A 22,528-nucleotide genomic window follows, 5' to 3' on the forward strand; every position below is an offset into this window, starting at 1 on the left:
AAAATAACATATAGAAGTCAAGAAAGGAGAGAAAAAAAAAAAAAAAAAAAGAAACAAACAAACTTGAAAGCTTTTGGAAATGTAAAATTATGTTCTGTTTTTCTCGTCGGTGTGCCCCAGAAAGTCTTGGAAATTCTGAAACCTGAAGAAAACAAGGTGTTCAGTCAAAGACAAAACACTCGACAGAGTAGATGAAGTTGGAACAGCGCAGGAAACATCAGCAATTGGCAACAAACAATTTGCAAGAAGAGCACTGCTTGTTGCTGTGAAATAGCTTTCCCAGTAATGGGGAGGAGGGATCCTGTCAACTGCGTCTAGATCGATTTCAAAGAGCTCTTCTTCTTCATCTTCCATATCTGTTGTGCAACACTCTGAGAGAACTGCAGAAGCCATTGTTGCTTGTAGTTGCTTGGCTCTGATATTGTTGGGTTTGTATTTGGAGAGTTAGGTTTAATTATATATATGTGGAGGTGGAAAGCTGGGAAGGTGGTAAGTAGAACGCACTTCAACAAATCTACAACAATCCAACAGAAGATAATTAAGGGTCACTTTTCAAAACTAAATAAATATTTATTTCTCTTCTAACAGCTGCTCTAAATTCAACCTCACGGGTTGCTAACATATTCATTTTAAACAATTTTTTATTTTATTATTGTCAATCTCATTAATAAAAATAAATTCAATTAAATTTCTATATTTTATTCAAAATTAAATAAGTCTAATTTAAAATTTTTTATCAATTAAATTCATGTACTGTTATAAAGAGCCAAATAAATTTTAACATAATATAATATTATTTTTAATAATAAATATTTTTTTCAATAATAAACTATTATTTTTAATTTAAAATATTAAAATTTAGTATTTTAATTAATATAAAATTTTTTAAAAATACATTTTTTTAAAATTACAAAAATGCAATTTTATTATATAAAAATTATTTTTAATATTTATTTACCATTAGACTAAGATTATGTTTGGAAATTAGGGAAGTGTTTTTTTTTAATTAGATATTGTTGAAAAAATAGTTTTAAAAAATAGTTTCATTACTTTATTGTTCTTGTAACTAAATTATATAAAAAATAATTTTTAATTAACTTTTAATATTTTCTAAATAATATTTTTTAAAAAAAGTGTTTTTTTCATTACCAATTCTAACAATAATATCAAACAGATGAGAAATTAAGTTGTATATGCTATTTTTAGTTTATAAAGAAAAAGAATTTTATTAACAATTACATTTGTATTTTCTATGAAAAAAAAACTCGCTATTCAATAAATATAATCTCATGTTACACATTTAATCTAATAATAGCATGTATTTTTCACAATGAAAAAAAAAAAAGTTTCAATTTAATTGTTGCTAAGAAAAATCTTGCGATGGAAAAAGTTGAAGAGTCAATTGATCCAAGTTCCAAAATTTACAGCCTCGTACAAAAAGTATACAAATTATTCTAACAAGAAATAATGTTTTAAAAATTTAAATCTTCACCTAAACCATGAAAATGGAAGTCAAGAGAAGTAGACCTAACCACCACAAAAGAAGTGAAGATAGTGACACTTTCTCCATTGACAACCACTAATATTTGCGTTCCAAATCCCTACTTCATCCAGAATTCAATCTCAGGAGATAAAATAAAATAAAATAATCACATTTCACCAAACAGCGGCAGCCTCTTCAACCTTTTGATTCTACGGTTGCTCAACTCACCATCCACATTTCTTACACAATTGTTCTAGGACCCATGATGATGTTTTTTCAGCACTGTTCGTATAATCATTTGGTACAATACTTGGACGTAAAAAAAAAAAAAAAACTAAATTTAGATATTGCATGGGTATCGAAACTCGGACATTATTGTAATGCACAATAATTCAAACAGATGCCAATATGTTGAATAAATAGGCTATACATATTCAGGGATTTGGAACCGTTTTAGAAAGCCTTCGCAAAATTAAATGAGAGCATCTTCTTACATTTAAGCCATTGTAGAGCCCAAACAACTCTGTTACTTCGTATTTTCCAATAGGTAAAAGATTTAAAAATAATTGAAAATAATTTTTAATATAATTTAATTATAAAACACTAAAATACCAAAATAACTTTACAAAATGTCTCCTTCCACATTTTAAAATAATCCTTTTTCTAAAAAGCATTTTTTAGAACTTCAAACTTAATGTCAAATGTGCTATTAGTATTTTTAGTAAATTGAAGAAGTGAAGTAGAAATAACAGTGAGTAAAGGAAACAACGGAGGCTAAGGTAGAGAAAACCAGAAAATACATGATAGGATATGGATGCAGGTGAAAATGATTAGTTAATAAAAGATAAAATATCAAAACACCATTAACCAACAAATCTAGTAGGTTAAAAAAGTTGGGCTTTTAAAAGTTTTGAAGGCCAAAAACTTTAGCTTGCTTAAAAGATCACCATTCTAAACAGAAGGATTATTTTAAAAATCCTTACTTGACCTTTAAAAATTCCAAAAACTCTCTTTCAAACATAGTGTTAATACCCACGTAACATATTATAGTCGTACAAAATCATCAGCTCAAAAATGAAAACCATTGCTTGAATTAGTTATCAGGTTGGAGAATAACACGTTTCAAAAACTTCAAGAAATTCCCAATTCCATTAAAAAAACCAATTTTCCAAACAACTCTATGGTGTCAAGGATTTTAAAAAGGATCAGGCGAGGCTTTTTTGGAACACCTAATCCATGAAAATAGAATTTCATGGTAGACGCGCCAAAAGCAAAATATAGGAAGATCTTGACCCTAAAGACCGGCTAATTAAGCTATTAACATTGAGAAAGTGATATGTCTATCGATCAGACCCAATACAAATAATATATGATAGAACAGGACAAGAACGCATAAAAGCCCCTTAACAGCACAAAATAAATCATAACAAATCAGATTAAATGAACACCTACACTTTTAGGCGTATTGCAAAGTGCAATTCGAATGATTGTGGATATTGATTTTTGTTTCCAGTAAAAAATAATAAAATTTCAACATTATCAAATACAAATACCTCATCATTTGAAATCCACATATATTCATATTCAAATGAAGTCTAAAAGTTTTGATCAAATGTGGAAGGTAAGATAATCTTCCCATAAATAGAGGCAATAACTACACATCATAAATGATGTTTATTCGATTACCTTCACGCATATGACCCAAAAAAACTTTCCTAATATGATACACTCATTCTTTGATATGATTCCCTTGAAGCAGCTACCAAAAAAGTACAAACTATGGTCATCCTATCCCCATAACAGCTAAACTTTCAAGCATGGAGGACAGCCAGCAACTTCTCTGAGCCAGTCAAGCATCCTAGGATTTTATACAACCAATGGATCTTGCAGGAACAAGACATGAACATTAAGAAAAACAAATTACTGATACATAAAGAACACATAATTGAAGAAAAATCCTACCAAAATTGAACCATAGACAGCTTCCTTACACAACATGTGACCAGTTCACTTACATAATTTGGTACATCCAATCAATTCATTGTTAAGTTAGTTGACAATCCAAGCTCTCAGTGACTACTTGACAAGGAAGAGTAACAAAATTGGCGAAGAACAAAAGCATCAGCTTGTCAACATCTCTTTTCAGTAATGTGTTTTGAGTACTATAGTATTACATTCTAATGGAAAACTAAGAAGACAAACTAGTATATCGGAAAGGGAAAATCGTCTAACCAAATTTACGGCTCATTTTAATATTTTCATTTCTACAGAGCGATTAAGTACAAAATCATGATATAGCATGTCACCGTATTTTAGATTTATGATCACCTGCAACTGGAAGAAAAAAAAAATCCAACCAAAGCTACAATATGTTTAAACTAAAGAGCGAGTTAAAAAAAAAAAAATCCAATCGTACATTATTCTCATCAAAATATAACAAGCAACGAAAACAGAGTATAAATCAAGAAACAAGCGTACGCAATCAATCCACGATGTTCCTCTCCTCCATCAGCCACTGCCACCATTAGATTCGTGCAAGCCCTAGTTGCCCAAATGACAAAAACCCCTGCGATCAAGAATCTGACAGGCCCACCCTGCGGCAAGAAAAGAGAGATCGCTGATAACATCACCACCGGCAGTAAACAATAACCAAGAACACTCGTACAAGTATGCAGATCCAAATTGCCATTTCTCCCAGCCAACATATTGAACACCACGTATAGAAAAATCGACGACACAACAATCCAGCCCAAAATCACACCAAACTGGATTTTTCCGGCAAGTAATTGAAATAAGCAAAGGGAGAGGTAGAGGAAGATCGGGCCAGACAGATCCGAATCTTTGTGGAATGTAGGGTTAACGCGGAATGGATTCAGAATTGATTTCGTCTTTCTCCAGATTTGATCAGGATGTATACCGAGCTCGTCGAGGAGTGGCTCTTCGTCTTCAAAGTTAACGCCGCCAGAGGACAAGGTAGACCCACCGCCTATAGGACCGGCTCCGTAGGGTGCGGTTGTAGCGGAACCGATCTCGAATGACATGAAGGGGATTCCGGAGTTTGAAGGCCGTGGAGGCTGAAACGGAGCCGTTGCAACCCGGCGTTGCTGCATATTTGAGGCACTACCGACCGTAGGGTTGCCCCCGGACGGAAAAATTACAGGCGGCACCGCGAAGTCCTTCGTCATGGGGTTTGAGAGCAGGGCAGAAGGCAAATCAGTGTCTTGAGGTTTCGATTTTCGGAGATCAGTTTAGGGTTTTGGATTTCAACTACGAAGAAGGAAAAGTTAAGTGCTGAGATTTTCAACTGGGAGGGGGGGGGGATACAATAAGGCATAGAAGAGTCTTTAGAAGGGACAGATGAGGGGTATATTTGACTTTTCGTATGTTTTGTTCGGCGTGTGGGGATGAGCGTTGGCAGCATAATTCGCCGGATGACGCTTCTGGAGCATTTAAACGCGCCCGCAATTACTACATTGCCCGCCACAAAATTGGCTTTTTTTCAAATTACTTCAAAATCCATGGATTTTACTATTTCCAGTTTCAGCCCAATATTTTATAGTTTTAACCAATTTTTACTTAAATTTAAGATCTATTTGGTTTGGAAAACTAACATTTGTTCCAAAAAAAAAAAAACTAACATTGGAATTAGAAAAGAATGAGCAAGATTTTCTTTTTTGATGTTAAAAAGGCCGTTTTATTTCATTTTCAGTCCCATAGATTAGAGAGACTATGGATGCTTCCCCTTCTAAGCAAATCATTATTAACATGACCACTTTTCTTTTTTGACATAATTTGTCTTCTACTCTTAATATATTCCATCCCCTTTTTCACTAATACCTAAAATTTATTAAACTATAAATAAAAATTTTGTATTCACTATAAAAATGGTAAACCTGCAATTTGGTATGTTTACGTTTTAATAAAACTTAAAAGTCTAGTCCATAATTTTTTTAAATTTATTGGGCATTCGGCTTCTTAAAATTTAGTAAAATTGATTGTAAAATAATCATATAAAAATTAAAATTTTAGTGTGTTGTATAATTTAATTGTTATAATTATAGATTTAGTTCGATAATAATTATATCAAAATTGAATTATAATGTTTTGATCTAACTCTCTTAATTCACCTCTTTATCTAAAAAAAAAAATTCACCTCTTATAAAAAATACGAAATTTACTTATTAATATTGTTAAATATAAGGGGTAAATAATAATTATTTTTTTGATATTTTATCAAAAGAATTATTTTCATACAATTTTGTGCGTATATAATTTTCCCCACGTTCTACTGTAGTCAGCCCAATCACCCATAGTGAAGTGATAAAATAGAAGGAAAAACCCTATAAGAGACACAAATGGTCCCGACAGGCAGACGCTGCGATTACTTAAAATCTCTAGTGAACTGTCTAGGGTTTGAGAAGAGGAAAATGGAGCAAGAAACCGGCTTGACGAAACCGGCGGTGATGATAGCCTGCGCCGCCATGACTTTGTTATATGTGGCTATTCTCTATGCTCCCAGTTTGATCTTACGGCTTCCACCTCCTTCCTCTCTCAAGGAATTCATGATCCGACGGTTCGTATGCGCCATTATTTCTTCGATAGTGTCTATTATTTTGTGCGCCCTTATCCTTCCGGTAAGATCTTATCTTCTCTGCACTACTTCCTAATTGCTCACTTCTAGTCTAAGTTTGCTTAATTGCTAAACTTACGTTGAATACTTAATAATGGTAGATGAGAAGCAGGGAGGCAGCTAATTTATTTGGCGTTTATGGCATCCGGTTTGACCATATTGTGAGTATCATGCTTAGAACATTTTGATTGTTTTTTGGGTTGCAAATGGTAATTTTCGCTTTATATTCTTGTATGATCTGCAGATTGGGAAAGGTGACTGATTGCTAAATTTGCATATTGAAATGCAATTTTATGTGTGAAACAGTGGCAAGCAGTGGTCATTCCTCTCTCCTTGACTTCTTTAATGTACGCTGGATCTTTTTGCCTCAAGTCATTGTTATTGATGGAGTCATGGAAGGAGCACTTGAATGAGGATGGAGGCCTTTCATTTGACTGCGTTAAACATCTCCTGCAAAACTTTATTGATTGGATGTCTTCAGCTGCTTCTAATGTTTTGGCTTGGCGCAATTATGTGGTGGTCAGTTTCTTTATTATTTTAGATTGTTGGCATTCTAGAGGAAATACTGTTGGAATGATTTTGTCATATGGACGTGCTTTTATGCTTGTATGCATGTGTGAATAATGGTGTCTGTTGTTATTACTTTTGACAAATGTTACGTGAGCGGCTGGTTGGAAGAGGAACTCCAACTTACGCGATACAATATTGAGAAATTGGCCAGTGTAAATTATATATGGACTATAGAGTGTTAATCAGTTCAAAAGTATGCCTAAAAGTACTTTTGCCAAATGATGTTAACCGCAAAATGCAGGTCATCCTTTTCTGTACTTAAATATGTTCAAAATTTTGCATTCATTTTTGTGATGAACAAGTGGATTGGTTATTGCCTAAGCTATCATGAGTTCTGACCATTGTCTATTGTCCTTTATTTGGTTAGAATTTGATTATTTAAATGGAAAATATAAAATTCTCCATTAAATTAATCCTTGACTCTGCCACACAGGCTCCATTAACAGAGGAATTGGTGTTTAGAGCATGTATGATACCTTTACTTCTTTGCGGTGGATTCAAGATATACAGTGTCATTTTTCTCTGCCCTGTTCTTTTCAGCTTGGGTAAGTTAATATTTTGGCAATTACTTGCTTTGTATTCCTTGTATCTTTTTCTTCTGTTCTGCCTAAAACTTTTTGTTCATTGATGCTTTGTTGGAAAACAAGATTTTGGTTCCTTTGTTAAGCATGCATGTTTCTCAACCTAATATACAGCTTCCATTTTTAGAATTTAGTTTCAGCTTCTGATGGGTACATTGAGCATTTTATTGCTAATTATATGCCATGTCAGATGCATAGGTGGATGTTATGTGAAGCATTCTTATTGAGTATAATCATTATCTGTGCAGCACATTTAAACCATTGGATGGAGACATATATCAGGCATAACTACAGTATGCTTAAGGCCTCCATGGCTGTAGGTACATTCTGCTTCTTGTGATTTTAGTTAGATTGATGCCATTTTTATAGTTCAAGTGTTTAACAACTCCAGAGTATAATTGGCTTATTTTTTTATATTATATTTATGGCCTGGTTATCTGTAAAATTATTGATCCATTTTTCAGTGAAGAATTTAATAAGAATTTTTTTTTATAATTTGCTAATATCTCATTGTTGATTGGACTTTATTTATGTGTTTTAGGACTTCAGCTTGGCTACACTGTGATTTTTGGCTCATATGCTTCTTTTCTTTTCATTCGAACAGGTAAGTCATTCCTTGTAGTAAGTAGTAGATACATTTGTTTTACTAAATTTCTATTAAGTAGAGTCCATTACTGATTTTATGTGATTCTTTCTAGATAGGCATGCTTATGATGCTACATCTGATCTGGGATAAATAAAAATAATTGTGAAGTTTGTACTAAACTGCTGTTTCACTAACTGGTAAAGTACCAACGGATGAAATTCACGTATACAAGTATTGTTGTTTTTTTTTTTTTTTACCTCATTGGATTTGGGGTCATTAAATCTCATGTGATAAGATTCAGTTCACCAAACTCGAGATCTTTGAAGAATTGTAATATATGGATTAGGTTTAGTGGTTTTACTGCAGAGACTAAAGGACTGTTGGAGTCAGTTCCTACTGATCCAGGATGGTTATACTCAGATTCTGAAACATGTAAGAGGGGGGAAAGGAAAAGAGTTTGTGTTAATTGAGTGATTAGTCACTTCAAATAAATGTTTTCTTTTGCATGCAAACCAGTACTTCTGAGTGATGGCTGGTATGCTGTTCTTATAAAGTACCTTCAATCATTTTGATAGACTACATTTGTGGTTTGCATAAGATACCAAACCTTAGCTAGATATTTAAATACCAAGTTGTTGCTATATGTTAGGTCAATGCCGCTATGTTTATGCGCTTTATTCACCTGGTTAATAGAATAGTTGATAGTTCTTCATTATCGAGTTGCTTATTTTTCTGTGTTTTGGAGACATTTCCTGTCTAATCCATAGCTTTAATAATCTTTGCAGGACACCTTCTGGCTCCATTAGTTGCTCATGTATTTTGCAATTTTATGGGATTGCCTGTGCTGTTTGCAAGGAGTAAAGGTATGTGAGTAGAGTTGAAGACAAGTATCATTTATGACAGATTTTTAAGAATGGAGGCAATATGGCAGAGCAGGAATTTTCAAAACTTGTTCGTTAATTCAGTTTTTTATACTATTCATAGTTTATTTTATGTTGGAAGTCCTCATTCTCTTAAAACACATTGATTAAAAAGGTATTCAACAGAGTAATTAGAAAACAGAAATATAAAAACAGATTCACTTGCTTTCTTTTACGAGGTTGCTTGTTTTATGTACGTATTGCCAGTTGCTGTTGACTAGTATTACTTATTTGGTTTGCCAAAGCCCTTCTGCTTGCTTTGATGATCTCTTGTTGCTTCCTGGACTAAACAGGCTGTTTCTCCTTGTTAAATTCTTTAAACTTGATAGGTCCACGATTTATTATGTTGAATTAACCCTGTAGATTGTGATTGTTTCAGGAATAGTGAGTCTGGCATTTGTAGCTGGAGTAGTTTCCTTCCTGTGGCTTCTGTTTCCTGTTACACGTCCAGATTTGTACAATGATAGAACAAATAATTGTAGATGTTGGCATGGATATTGTTCCTGGAATTAAACCTGTCACTCTTAAGGATCAAATTCTTGTTCTAATTCTACTTTTTATTTGCTGGTATGAGTGTTGTTTATTCTACTCATTTCATTGATTTTTAAGTTTAGGCCAGAATGCATAGACAAGCATAAGATTTTGTGATTCGAGAGATTTGTTGTTCGGAAAAAAAAAAGGGAGGGGTTTGTTGAAAGGAAAATGATGAATGGTGTTAGCCATTCTAGACATACTGTTGTCTGCAGCTGATTGGTGAAATCTTCAATCAATACAAAGGATGTCTTTTAGGTGCTGCATGCAAAGGTCCGTAAATTGTCATTAAAGCATTTTTTATGTTAGGTACTCAAAAAATAATTTAAATTTGATTTTATTTTCGATATAATCATTTAAAATTTTTAAATAATTTTTTAAAATTAAAATATAAATTAAATTAAAAATATACGCTTAGCCTTTTGCCACGAGATTAGAAGGTTAGAAAAGATTTTAAAAAAAAAAAAAAATTATTTAGGTGTTGTGAGGAAACTAATTTGGGATTTCTTTTTTGTTGTTTTAATGTTTTTATGATTAAATTATCTGTATTTTTTTAACTATTATATTTAAAAGGTAATTTTGTTAATAATAGTTTCATACTTGATATAAATGTGTGTATAATTTAACAATGAATATATAGGAAAAAAAAAAGAAAAAAAAATGCGACTATTATAAAAGAGTGAGCAAGAATTGAAAAAATAAACACAAATACATACTTGCTAGTAGCTTCCGAATTGAACAGTTCAGTTTTGATCTCGAATCTTTTCAACCATAAAGGCTCTCACTTACTTGGCCACTTTGAGGTGCAATCGTGTTCCTAATAACCTTATAACAAAGCATTTATCACTTCTCACACGTGCTTTCCCAAGTTCAATCCCTCTTCACTCTCAACACAATTGAGAAAAATCAAACTGTACTTACTTTAGTTTGCATCTGGGTTCAACAACAAGCCCTAACATATTAAATTTATTCACTTTCTTAGTTATATTCTATCATAGCAATCTCTTGAAACAACCCTTGTTGATGGAATATGAAATCTGGGACATACAAGTGAAATGAAATGCCTAAATTGCAAATTTAAAAGGTAAGTTATCAACAATAATCATATAAACTAAGCCCTATCTACCACCCTCCTGATCAAATTTCCAGTTAGAAAGAATATCCATAATATCACCCTTCCTCTCTGTACCTTTAGAAGCAGGTTGGGAGCTTACTTGAGCTTTGCTAGCGTCTAAGCTATTGTGGAGCTTTCTACAAGTCTTAGCCTATGCCTGGTATAATGTAATCAATGATATAAAGTAAAATTAACAGTAATAATCAACCAGTAGTATTAGTATATCGAGTGAATTATTATGATAATAATTGAAAATAAATAAATTAAACAGTAAATATGATTATACCTTTTTCATATATATTTTGTGTTATGAAATAAAAGTAATCAAATATGCAGTATGATCATGGTTAAATTACATCAATGATTACCGTCCTGCATGATTTCTCGTTGTTGTATTTCCTTTTCTTTTTGGATCAGTAGAAATTACACATGCCTTTGTGATCCTTATCTTCATGGGTAAAATGGTCCCAACTCCCAAGCCACTGAACTTGGCTGTTTCTTTTTTACCAAAAAACAAAAAAGACTTTAGACGTTGCATCTGCCATCATTTTGGTCACTTAGTGACATTAGCTGTATTCTATGACATATAAATCGTATTTAAGTTAAAATTAATATAATATCTTAAAATAGCCTTACATTCAATGAAATTTTTGTTGAAGCTTTGAAACCCTTTTGAAAAGACCAACAAAAATTATCATTCCTAAGAGAAATAAACAAGTTTACTAAAGTTAAAAAAAATTAATGTGAGGGTTTTCAATTTTCAGTAGACATAGAAGATCAACTCTTAATGAAAAAATTAATTCCACATTACATGCTATTCAATTTATTAAAGTAAAAAAAATTTTTTTAAAAAAAAAACAAAAATGGTACTTTTCTGTTTTTCAAACCACACAAAAGACCATCTCTTAATGTTAAATACCATATTGCTTCTCATTGAATCACAAGTGAAATTCCAAGATCTGTATAAACAAGGCTTGAAATTTCAAATAAATGCTCATTTTCATACCAGGAAGGCGTAACAGATTATGAATTTGATATTTGGAGGGTGGAGCTGTAGAACCAGAGGAATACACAGGATAGTGATCAGGTAGGTTGTATGAATGGCACCAAGAGTTCTTCTGTTTTTTTTTTTTTTTTTAAAAAAATTGGATCATATCCATGGAGTTCTAAGAAACAAGTGGTGATGCCTCAGTGTTATATAAGTTGAATACATTGCTTTATAACAAATCAAATCTAAGAAACCATGGTGATTTGATTGACGATTGAAACTTGCAAGGTGCAGATATGTTGTTCGCCGATTTGTTTCTTCGAAAGTAAAATCACTGTTTTCTCTATTGGATGGCATTTCTAAGGTTTTTTTTTCTTTCTTTTTCTCACACAACCCATACGTTTTCAAATTAGAGTTGTAATCAGACTTAAATCGAAATATCTAAGTTCAACTATCAGATTAATCATCAAAAAATTTTCTTATATGTTAATCTTTTAACAAAATTATTTTGTGTATGCATTGTTGTGGGTGATGAAAGATGATGCGGGATATCATTGAGTTTCGTGGCATCTCTGAACGTCCTGGTCAAGTAGTCAAGGTAACCTTCTGGTTTTGTTTTATTCCTTTATCTTGCTGCATATTTTTGAAAGCCTGATGTATGGAGCTAATCGATACTTGAATTGCTGAAATTAATTTTAAGTAATAGAGATCTTTATAAGTTTTGTAAGATTGAGATTTGAGACTCTGTGCATATTTTGAAAATAGAGGACTTTTTTTTTTCATATAGTTTTTAAGCTAAATATGATGTCTAAACATATAACAAAGAAATACCTTATTTAACTTTCCCTTGCTGGGGTAATATTTGACATTGATGGCCTGAAGTTTACGTTGTCCTGTTTGATTCACCAGAAGATGAATGCAATGGTCACTTCAAATGGCTAGTAAATTTTCTTCTAGCTTTTCATATTGAGTTTGGGCTAGGATTTTAAAATTTCAGGGCAAAATTTTTGGGCTTGAAATGGTGGAATAATATAGATTTTGCATATAGAACTAGAAATAAGATTAACAAATTAAATGATATAGGAACTGACATCTATTCAACTCAATCTTATATTTTGGCCTGAATCTTTGGGCATAATTCCATATTTTCCCTTCATTTAAATTGTTCTATATGGTCCCTAAAGATTTAATTTGGCTAGTTAATATATATTTGGAATTTTTGTCAATTTAGAGGTGAAAAATTTTTAATTTGTGTATTTGAATTTTGAGTAAAAATATTTGTAGATTTGGGATTGGACTTTCAAGTGTCAGCCGAAAATGATGTTTGACGGCTGCCTGACAGGCACTAGGGCCTAAGCCATTTTAGATGACGCCAACCAATTATTTATTTATTTATTTTTATTTTTAAGACTAGCTTGATATTTATTTATTTTTTCATTTAGCGTGGCGCCACTTGTCATGATTTTTTTTAATTTTTTTAATTATTAAAATATTATAATTATATTAATTAATTAATATATTATTTTTATATTATAATTTTTTATTATAAAATTTTTATAATATATTTTATTAATTTTAATATATTTTTATAATAATATTATAATTAAATAATACTAATTATAAATTATTTATCTATTATTAAATATATATACAAGAACACTGAATTTAATATGTTATAATAAAATATTTATATTATATTAATTTAATAATATTATTTATATTATATTTTTATAATAATAAATATTTTTTATAATTTTAATATATTAATATTTAATAAATTTTATTAATAATTTTTAAATAAAAAATTATTGTATTATAAAATTTCATAATTATAAAATTAATATTACGTTGCGATTAGATATATAAAAGTAATTTAATAATATTGTATATATTTATTCAATAATAAATTTTTTTATTATTTTAATAAATTAATATAATAATATTGTGATTAAATAGTACTAATGATCTTTTAGTCACATAATAATATTATTTTATAATTTTATAAATTATTAAAATTAATTATTATTATGTTTTATAAAAATATTTTTAATATATAAGAATACTATAAAAATTAATAGCAAATGGACTTTATACAAAAATATTTAAAATTATAATATTATTATGCTATCATACTATTAATAGTGTATAAAATCATTTCACTATATTAATTACTTAATTTATTTATTTTTTGATAAATTATAAACAATACATATAAAATATTTAAAATTATTATATTATTTATAATTTATCAAAGAGAAATAAATAAATAAATAAATTAATCTGATCACAGAATAAATTAATTAACAGTATAATTTTATTTTATAATTTTAATTATTAATATATTTTATTATTAGTATTTAATATATTTTATTATTAATATTTAAATTAAAAATATTACTGACTCTATATAATTTTAGTGTTATAAAATTAATATTATTATGTGATTATATATATTATTATAAAATTAATATTATTTTGTGATTATGTATGGCTGTATAATAAGTTCAATAAAAATAAATTTAATTTTTATAATTTTTAGTATTTATATTAATTAATTAATTTTTTTATTAATTATTTAATTCAGTATTCTTGTATATATATTTAGTAATAGGTAAATAAATTTATAATTAATATTATTTAATTATAATATTATTATAAAAATATATTAAAATTAATTAAATATATTATAAAAAATTTATTATAATAAAAAATATAATATAAATATAATTATTAAATTAATATAATATAAAAATAATATATTAATTAATTAATATAATTATAATATTTTAATAATAAAAAAATAAATAATAAATAAATAATGATCACACGCTATTTAACATTCTAAATAATAATAATAATAGTTTGAGTGGCGCTATACATTTTTTTCGAATGCCACATCACATTTTAACTTCAAATTCATAAATATGGCATCAAATACATAAATTAAAAAATTTCTACACCTAAATCAGCAAAGAGGTCTATATACTTACTACACAAACAGCTGGACGAATTAATAAGGTCATAGATAGTATAATCTGGAACAGTTAGCCATGAAAATTGTCTTTTTTATAGTGAAATAAATGTTATTTAATTATTTGAACATTTTATGCTTGAAATATGTAAATATTTAGTTTTTTATATATATAATGTAAAGGTTCAAAATGGATGTATTTTAAAATCCATAACCTTTGATTGAAAAAATTATTATCTGATCTCTATAATATAGAAAAATTTATTAATTATTATTATTTGATCTCTATAATAAAAATTTTTAGTTAATTTTTAAATTTTAAAAATATATTTAAATATTTATAAAATTTTAATAAATTTACTAATAAGTCCATTCATTAATATATCTATAGAATATTATAAAAAAATAAAATTATTATAAAAAAAATAAAATTAATTCGTAGATATTTTTTATAAAATTTTAAATTAAAGACCAATTATGATTTTCTTATACTATAGAAGATTTAATAAATTTTTTAATATTTTATATATTTTTTAATATATTTTTTAAAATTAATAAATCAACCAATAAATATCATTGCGTATCACAAAAATTATAGCAACGTCATAGAGACCCACCAGTAAAAGTTCATCACAAAAAGAGAGTATCTACCAAAATTATATTCGAAGATTGCAATCTTCATAGAAGGATTACGTACAAATTTAGGGGGAACTAGAAGTGATTATTTTGGAAAAATTTTCTGTATTTTATTGTTGTAGTGGTTTTGAATGGAGTCCTGTCGTCAGATGATCCCGTTATAGGTCTTCGAAGAAGATCTAATTCATCATTCCTTGACTTCCTTCCAGTTTCCTAATTGACTTGCGGAGTTGGCGAGTAGATTTGGTAGCCTCAGAGGCCAGTTAAGTGCAGGTCCCTAGAGAGTAGAGAAGTTTCTTGGATATGCATTTTGTGTTTTGATTAGACATTCTTTATGTTATTGTGGTCAACCGGCAGATGCCATGAGTGGGTTACCACTTATTTTCAAACTTAATAAATTTTCATTGACTTCCTCATCTCTTCTGAATCTTTTGATGACGTTACCTTTGATTAGATCCTCCCATCAAACAGAATCTATATGAAAAGCTCCCCCCTCCCTTCTAATCTTATGGCCTCTGGAAAAAAAAAAAAAATTAAAAAAAAACAATAAAGAAAAACGCAGCTTGAGGCCTTCACCCACAAGCTGGGAACTCATGTGGAACATGAGAGATGTAATCTGATATATTAAACTGCTGATACCTTCTACTTCCCAAGGATACCTGCCATTTCCATTTTTCTGTTGAAGCTTATGAAGGTATCCAAGAAAGAAAAAATAGTGTGTGCTCCAAGTTTATTCCTTTATTATCAATTGATGGATATCAATTCAACGGAGTTTATCTCAGGAAAGCTTATGAAAGTAGCTCGGAATTATCCAATATTTGATGACCATTTGGAAAAGTTAGATCAGATATGTGGCTATTATTTGGAACTGGACTGCTTCTTTTACCTTCTCCATTGGATTGAGACTTATTCAAGCCATGAACATGCATGGTGATTGGTGAAGTGAATATCTTTGTCACTCATTCTGGATTAGGAAAATATTAGTCCAAATGGTATACAATACTAACACAGATAGTTGCACTATTTGTTTACTCTGTTTTTATGTGTGTAAGAAAGAGACAGAGAGAGCTGAAATGTAAAACTATGATAAAATTATATTCAATTTTAGCAGATTGCCTGCTATATAGTTCAGAAATCCATATCTTAACCCCTCCAAAAAGAAAGATGAGATAAACATGGAAATAGAAGTAAAAGTAACCCTGGTGGGAAGATACTTCTATTGTCCTACATGACTGAAATTGGAATTACTACTACTGTTGGGACAATGATTTTTTACACCAAAAAGGCAAAGGGAGTCCTAGTGGGGTCATGATAATCTATCCAGCTGGATCAGTTAGTGCTGGAATTGGTAGGATTATGGGTGGAACAGGAACTGAGATTGAGGTCAAGGACAGAGTTACTGGAGACATTGGCTTTTGAGTTATCCTTGGTGAGCTTCTGTTTGAGCTCAGACAACAGTGCTTGATTCTCCTGGTTGAGACGCTGAGCTTTCTTCCTTAGCTTCTCATTCTCTTTCATTATGTAGCAGTTTTGCAGGTACAGCTCTGAGTTTAGTCTTTCCATGGAAATGAAAAGAAGTAAAAAATTTCAAACTGCCTGTAATACCCCTGAAACCAAAAACAACAGTATGTTAATACTATGAAGAAGAAAAAGTGTCTTAGCTTAATGTTGTTTATTCTCTACAACACATGAAGACAGAGACCACAATTAAAAATATATAGAGAAAGTGGGAAGTCTAGAAGATAAATGAAGAAGATGTAGAGAAGGAATAAGAGTTTGTCCAAATCTGTACTCATCATCAAATTGGTCTTCTTTCGGTTTCCCAAACATCAAAGAAAAGGATAAAGGTTTTACCAAGACTGACCACATAGTGAACTTGTGTTTGTGTCTACATTAGTAGATCTACATTTGTTTGTGTCTCTTGCAATATGGTTCTTGCTCCGTATGTTAACAAAAAGAGCTCTGATCTTAAAATAAAGAAATAGGCCGAAAGTGTTTATAACATAAATAAAGATAAAGAAAACCACCTCAGAGCTGGAGAAAGACAAACAGTCCTCCCAAGAAAAAAGCTAGGAGATGCAAATGTTGGAGAATCCAAAGAGAAACCAACCATTCAAACAACAAACATTCCCTCCTCAAATTGTGATTGTCTTATTTGATACAGAACAAACAAATAACATATAGAACTCACCAAAAAGATCTCATGCACATAACCATGTCTACCTATCTTAGTGAAACAAGGATAAGAAAACCAAGAACGCCAGACAACAGAGAGAGAGAGACAGAGAGAGAGAGGTGGGGGCCTCTCATCTCCCTTTACATTTTCTAAAAAGATCACCTTTTCAAGGTGGTTGGTAGCCTTGGCCGAGGAAGCTATCTGTCTGGCTGGCTTGTTACAACTAACAGCAGTAGTAGTGTAGAAAACAAAATCTGGTGAAAGAACTGAGGGACAAAATGAACAAAGAGACTGTTAATATATAGAGCAAATAGCTAAGAGTGAGAAAATAAACTTGAAGAGAGAGAGAGAGAGATAGTAAAAAGCATTGATGGGTTGTAAGAGGGGACTGCCTCTCTCTCCTGACACAACAATCATGCATGTGTAAGTGTAAGCATGGAAGGCGGCCGGTTAAATTAATGTTTTTTTTTTTTGGGTGTTTGTATGACGATGGTGATGAAGGATATGAGGTCAAGTGAATGATGGTGGTGCTGTTTTTTCTTTGGGGGCATTGTGGTCATAAATTTAACATTATGGTATTTAAGGGGTCAATAATGGGATTTTTCGTCCCTAGCCCCTCTAAAATGATTGTGGGCTAGGTCGTCCCAAGATTCGCAATGATGGTTTGGATTGGTTCGAACCATCATCACCATCCCCACCCTCTCCTCTTCACCCCATCATCAATTCTTCTTCTTCTTGTTGTTATTATGTGACCTTGCTGTTTTTCATTTTTCAATCTTTTTATTTCTCGGTTTGGTAATTCTGCTGGCAATAATCATTTCTCTTGCCATAATTTTCCTCAAATCACAAAATATTAAAATTATCTATCAAATTAAAAAAAAGCACGAATATCAATAATAATAGATGAATTTTACAATTAAAAATATATTTTTTTCTCTCAGTGAGTATGGACATATCAAATATGTCGAACATGTTGATGATGATTCAAACTTTATAATTTTATAAAAAAAAATATCATTTATTTTATTTATTTATTGTTTTAAAATATATATTTTAATTTATATTAAAATAATATAAATAAAATTAGATTATTAGTAAATAGCAATTTCTATACATTATTAAAAAAATACTGATATGAAAATTATATCACAAATTATTATATTAATATGAATTATACTATAAAATTTATAATAAAAATATTTAAAAATTATACATGATATTGAATCTACGTCTAAAGTCTGATGAATAAATGATTTATCTACTTGTAGGGTATACTTTTGATGTGCACCTTATGGTAAACAGAAGGAAGATTTCATTAGAGACTCATTATTCTTTTCATTCTCAACATATAATTGTATTAGGTGTCCTATCTAACATAATGTTGTTTTTACTTTAATTATTTTTCTACTTTTACTTTTCTGGCTCTATACTTACTTTCAACTCTAGGACAATATTGTCATAATTAAATATTATATTTTTATATAATTAGCTTCACAATAATTTGAGATTGAAATCTTTCAATTTCGAATACCAGACCCTACTATCAATATATTAAATTTTATTAATAATATTAAATATTATATATAAAATATAATTTTTTTAATATATTTGTTTTTATGTGAACCGACTTTTTTTATTTTGGATTTATTAAGGGAGGTTATTGAGAGAGTGCAATTTATTTGTAAAAAATAATTTAAAAACTAATGATAGAACATTATGATGGATGAAAATAATAGGAAAGTCCATCTCCCTTTTTATGATTTTCGATAAAATGACAATAGAATATAATACAATTAATTATTAGATAGACGGACGATTTTTCAACTAAAAAAGGTAAGGTAATTATAATTAAACTAAAATTACTATTTTACCCTTAGAGCTTTTGCACCGTTTCCACAATTGATGATCTTTTGTTTTACGTTAATACAATATAATTATGAGTATGAAATATCAATTTATATGTCAATACGCCACGTCAGCCGTATTCGGTTCAAATTAAAAAAATTGATCGAATCGAATCGATTTAAAAATTTAATTCGATTTTTTATACATTTCGATTCGATTTGCTTTTTAATTTCAAAAATTTCAGTTATTTCGGTTCGGTTCGATTTTAATCAGAAAAAAACTAAAAAAATCGAACCGAACCGATTAGTGATAATAATATATTTTTTCAATAATATAGAGAAATTAAATTATATTAAAATTAAAATATTTTAATTAAATTTTAAAATATTAAAAATAAAGTGTAAAAAATAAAAAAATTATTAAAAATCGAAAACGATCAAACCGAACTGAATCGAACCAAATCAGACCGGTTCGGTTCGATTTCGATTTCTGACCAAAATCGATTTGGTTCGGTTTTCATAAAAACTAAAATTTCAGTTTTTGATTTATTCAGGTCGATTCGGTTTTTAACCGAACCGACCGAATGCTCACCCCTACATTTGACTATACTAGTTTATTAATTAGTGTTAGGAGTTAATTATTTTATTTTTAGTTTTTGTGATGTAAAAAGAACATAATTTATTTATATTTTTAAAAATATATATATTAATTAGTTTATTTATATTGAAAATATTTTAGATTTTTTTTATCACATATAACAATTAAAATTAATAAAAAGCATAATTAGTAAATTTTTAAAATATTAAAAACATTTTAAATATATTTTTTAACATTAAAAAAATTAATTAATAAATTTTTTTATGTCATAAAAAATAAAATAATAATGGATTGGAGAGCAGAAGGAGAGAGGAGGTTGGATGATAGTAGTTGGCCAGCCTCACCCCTCATGGGTTATGAGTGCCCTTAACGTGGAACATCATAGTTGACAGGGTGGATATTTTTGGATGGTTTTATTAAAGGTAAAGTCGTCATATTCTATTTTAAGACACTTCTTGAAAAAAATATTTATATAAATATTATTTTAAGTATTTTTATTAGATTTTAGTAAAGTTAAATTTAAATTAAATTCAGCACACACTAAATTATAAATTTTAAAATAATTAAATAAAATTTTTAATTATATATAATAGAATAAAAAATTACTAAATTCTTGAATTATTTCACTCTCTAAAGAATAAAGAGATTGTTTCTTATAAATATATTATAATTGTACCGTCACAATAAAATTACCCACTAATGATATTTAAAATAATAAATTGAAGAAAAAGCAAATTACAACTATAATCCCAAATATGCCAAATAAACTAAATTACTAATAGAGATTTAAATTTTGGTTTGCCTCAAGGTTAATTATGGGTTCTTTGAATGTAAAATGACCAAGTTACCCCTTAAATGCTATTTGCCTCTTGAAATTTCATTATAATCATTAGAGATTTCTTGATTAATTAGCTCTAGAAACATAATTATCCTTTATTATTATTATTATTATTATTATTATCGTGATGTCCGTCCTCCTTCTGCAACTAACATATAGTGGTTGAGCTTTCCTCAACTTATGCTAATATTTTACTTCCATGTACTCGAGACAGCTAGAACTTGACTTTTAGAAGTTGGTGGTTAATGGGGTCTGCATAATCTTTAATTTTGCTGAGATAATAATGGATTATTATAGATTTATTCATTAATTTTTAAACCAAAATTTGGTCACACTATATATATAATTTGTCACCATTTTAGGCAAATAGATTAGGCCTACTTTATGATAAAGTGGAAAACATGTCTGTGGTGAACAAGACATGTAAGGACATCCTTGTAGATTTGTCTAGGCAGATTAGCTCTTTTGAGTTAAATCCAATGGAAAAAAAGTAAAGTACAAACTCATAGAAATATTAGTTTTACGGTGACTGATTATGTGTAGAGATAAATATATTTAAAAAATAGATATTTTCACTTATTTTATCGCATAATTATGGCTGTAAAAATTTTCTTAATTTCATCCAATAAAAAAATAAACTCGATATGCAATCATATGAGTAAAAATATTATTTCTTCTAGTGTATGCCTACACAACACATTACACATCTTTCTAATATATGGGTTTAAATTTGATATTATCTTGGAATTATTACTAAGAATATATATACGTATTTCGTATAGAATTTGATGACCTGAAATTCAAATAGAAGTGGGTTTGGTACGAGTAAGTTTAGTCTGAATGGTTCACGTCTCTCTTTTATTTTTTTTTTCTCTAGTGACGCATAACCGTCACTCTGCTACAGTATCATTTGTCGCTATCACACAGAACCGTACGTACAGACATATATGTCTGCCCATCATTATCAGACGACCATTTAATTCTCTTTCGACATTCATGCTGATATGATCGTAGTATAACTGAGCTTGCTCTTCTACTCCCCCATCACGTCAGATGAGCTTGGTTACTCTCTGATGAGTCTGGCCCAGTCAATCCGATCTGCTTAATTGTGGATTAGGTTGCATGTTAATGGGCCAGTTTACATAGTGAATTCTGAAAGGTCTTGGACCCAACTCTCCTATAAAAATTGAATTACCGTCGGGTGTCAATAACCCAACAGTTATCAAAATTTATATGCATAATTTAATTTAGGAGAAATTAGTAACAGATTTAAAGTGGTTTTTAATTTATGTTGTAGATAATCTTTGATGGATGTAATGTTGTGTTTCACTCAAAATTTGAATTTTTTTATAAAAATAAATTATTACTTAAAATTTTGTAAAAAACCGCAATTACTTTTTCTAATTTAATTGACCCAATAAAATTTAATTTCTGAAATTTAAAAATATGAAGGCATTGAACTTTTTGCTTAATTTAATTAATAAAATTAATACTTTAATTTTAGTACTTAAAGATTTTTTAAAAAGGATTCATTTTTTCTATTATAGGTGAACCAACAAAAATTAATTTCTAAGTTTTTAAAATATGAACGCATTTAACTTTTTGCTCAATTTGTAAAATTGAAATATTAATTTTTCAGTAAAAACATTCTTTCTAAGGGTTAAATGTGAAAATTTATAAGAATATTTCCACACTCAACTTAATTCTAGTGAAAATTTTAAATTTGGAACGCAACGGGGATCGCCAGTCAGTAGTCCACCATTGCCTCTGTCTCATCCTCAGCCTTAAATATATCTGTTCTTCTTTTTTTATTAACTCTAATTATAAACATTAAAATTATTTTCGTATAATGTACACTTTGATATTTACTATTTTAGAATGAGTTTTACAAATTTTATTTTTCTCCTAAGAAAAAGAAAAGAGAAAGAGTGCGTTGAAGAATGGAGCTGCTATTGAAAAACAATTTTTTTAAAAAATATTAAAATTATTTTAGTTATTGATAATGTATAAAAAATAAAAATTTTAAAATTGTGACCTATGTATGTATACGTAATTGAAAGAT

The 22,528-nt window shown here is 29.3% G+C and overlaps 2 protein-coding genes and 1 long non-coding RNA gene across 5 annotated transcripts; 1 reads left to right on the plus strand and 2 right to left on the minus strand.

Moving 5' to 3' along the window:
* Positions 1-435: 435 nt before the first annotated feature.
* On the minus strand, positions 436-4,820 carry LOC122724583 (protein YIPF5 homolog). 2 transcript variants are annotated; one of them, XM_043959974.1, is made up of 2 exons: positions 3,962-4,820; positions 436-514 (listed from the first exon to the last, which is right to left on the minus strand). In XM_043959974.1, exons 1-2 carry the CDS (start codon positions 4,666-4,668, stop codon positions 451-453), a joined length of 771 nt encoding a protein of 256 aa, XP_043815909.1. In that variant the 5' UTR covers positions 4,669-4,820; the 3' UTR covers positions 436-450. The 2 variants fall into 2 exon arrangements, with proteins under 2 accessions (XP_043815909.1, XP_043815910.1); XM_043959975.1 differs by lacking the exon at positions 436-514 and adding an exon at positions 3,143-3,366 and having other exon boundaries at positions 3,962-4,819.
* A 978-nt stretch (positions 4,821-5,798) lies between these two features.
* On the plus strand, positions 5,799-9,340 carry LOC110621925 (CAAX prenyl protease 2). 2 transcript variants are annotated; one of them, XM_021766225.2, is made up of 8 exons: positions 5,801-6,117; positions 6,215-6,274; positions 6,420-6,632; positions 7,117-7,228; positions 7,513-7,584; positions 7,806-7,868; positions 8,636-8,713; positions 9,150-9,340. In XM_021766225.2, exons 1-8 carry the CDS (start codon positions 5,839-5,841, stop codon positions 9,281-9,283), a joined length of 1,011 nt encoding a protein of 336 aa, XP_021621917.2. In that variant the 5' UTR covers positions 5,801-5,838; the 3' UTR covers positions 9,284-9,340. The 2 variants fall into 2 exon arrangements, with proteins under 2 accessions (XP_043815908.1, XP_021621917.2); XM_043959973.1 differs by lacking the exon at positions 7,513-7,584 and having other exon boundaries at positions 5,799-6,117.
* A 6,739-nt stretch (positions 9,341-16,079) lies between these two features.
* Positions 16,080-17,875, minus strand: LOC110623622. The gene is made up of 2 exons (XR_002489309.2): positions 17,349-17,875; positions 16,080-16,617 (listed from the first exon to the last, which is right to left on the minus strand). It is a non-coding gene; the product is annotated as an uncharacterized LOC110623622 (long non-coding RNA).
* Between the last annotated feature and the right edge of the window lie 4,653 nt (positions 17,876-22,528).

Source organism: Manihot esculenta, chromosome 9 (assembly GCF_001659605.2).
Source record: "Manihot esculenta cultivar AM560-2 chromosome 9, M.esculenta_v8, whole genome shotgun sequence".
Classification (NCBI taxonomy): domain Eukaryota; kingdom Viridiplantae; phylum Streptophyta; class Magnoliopsida; order Malpighiales; family Euphorbiaceae; genus Manihot; species Manihot esculenta.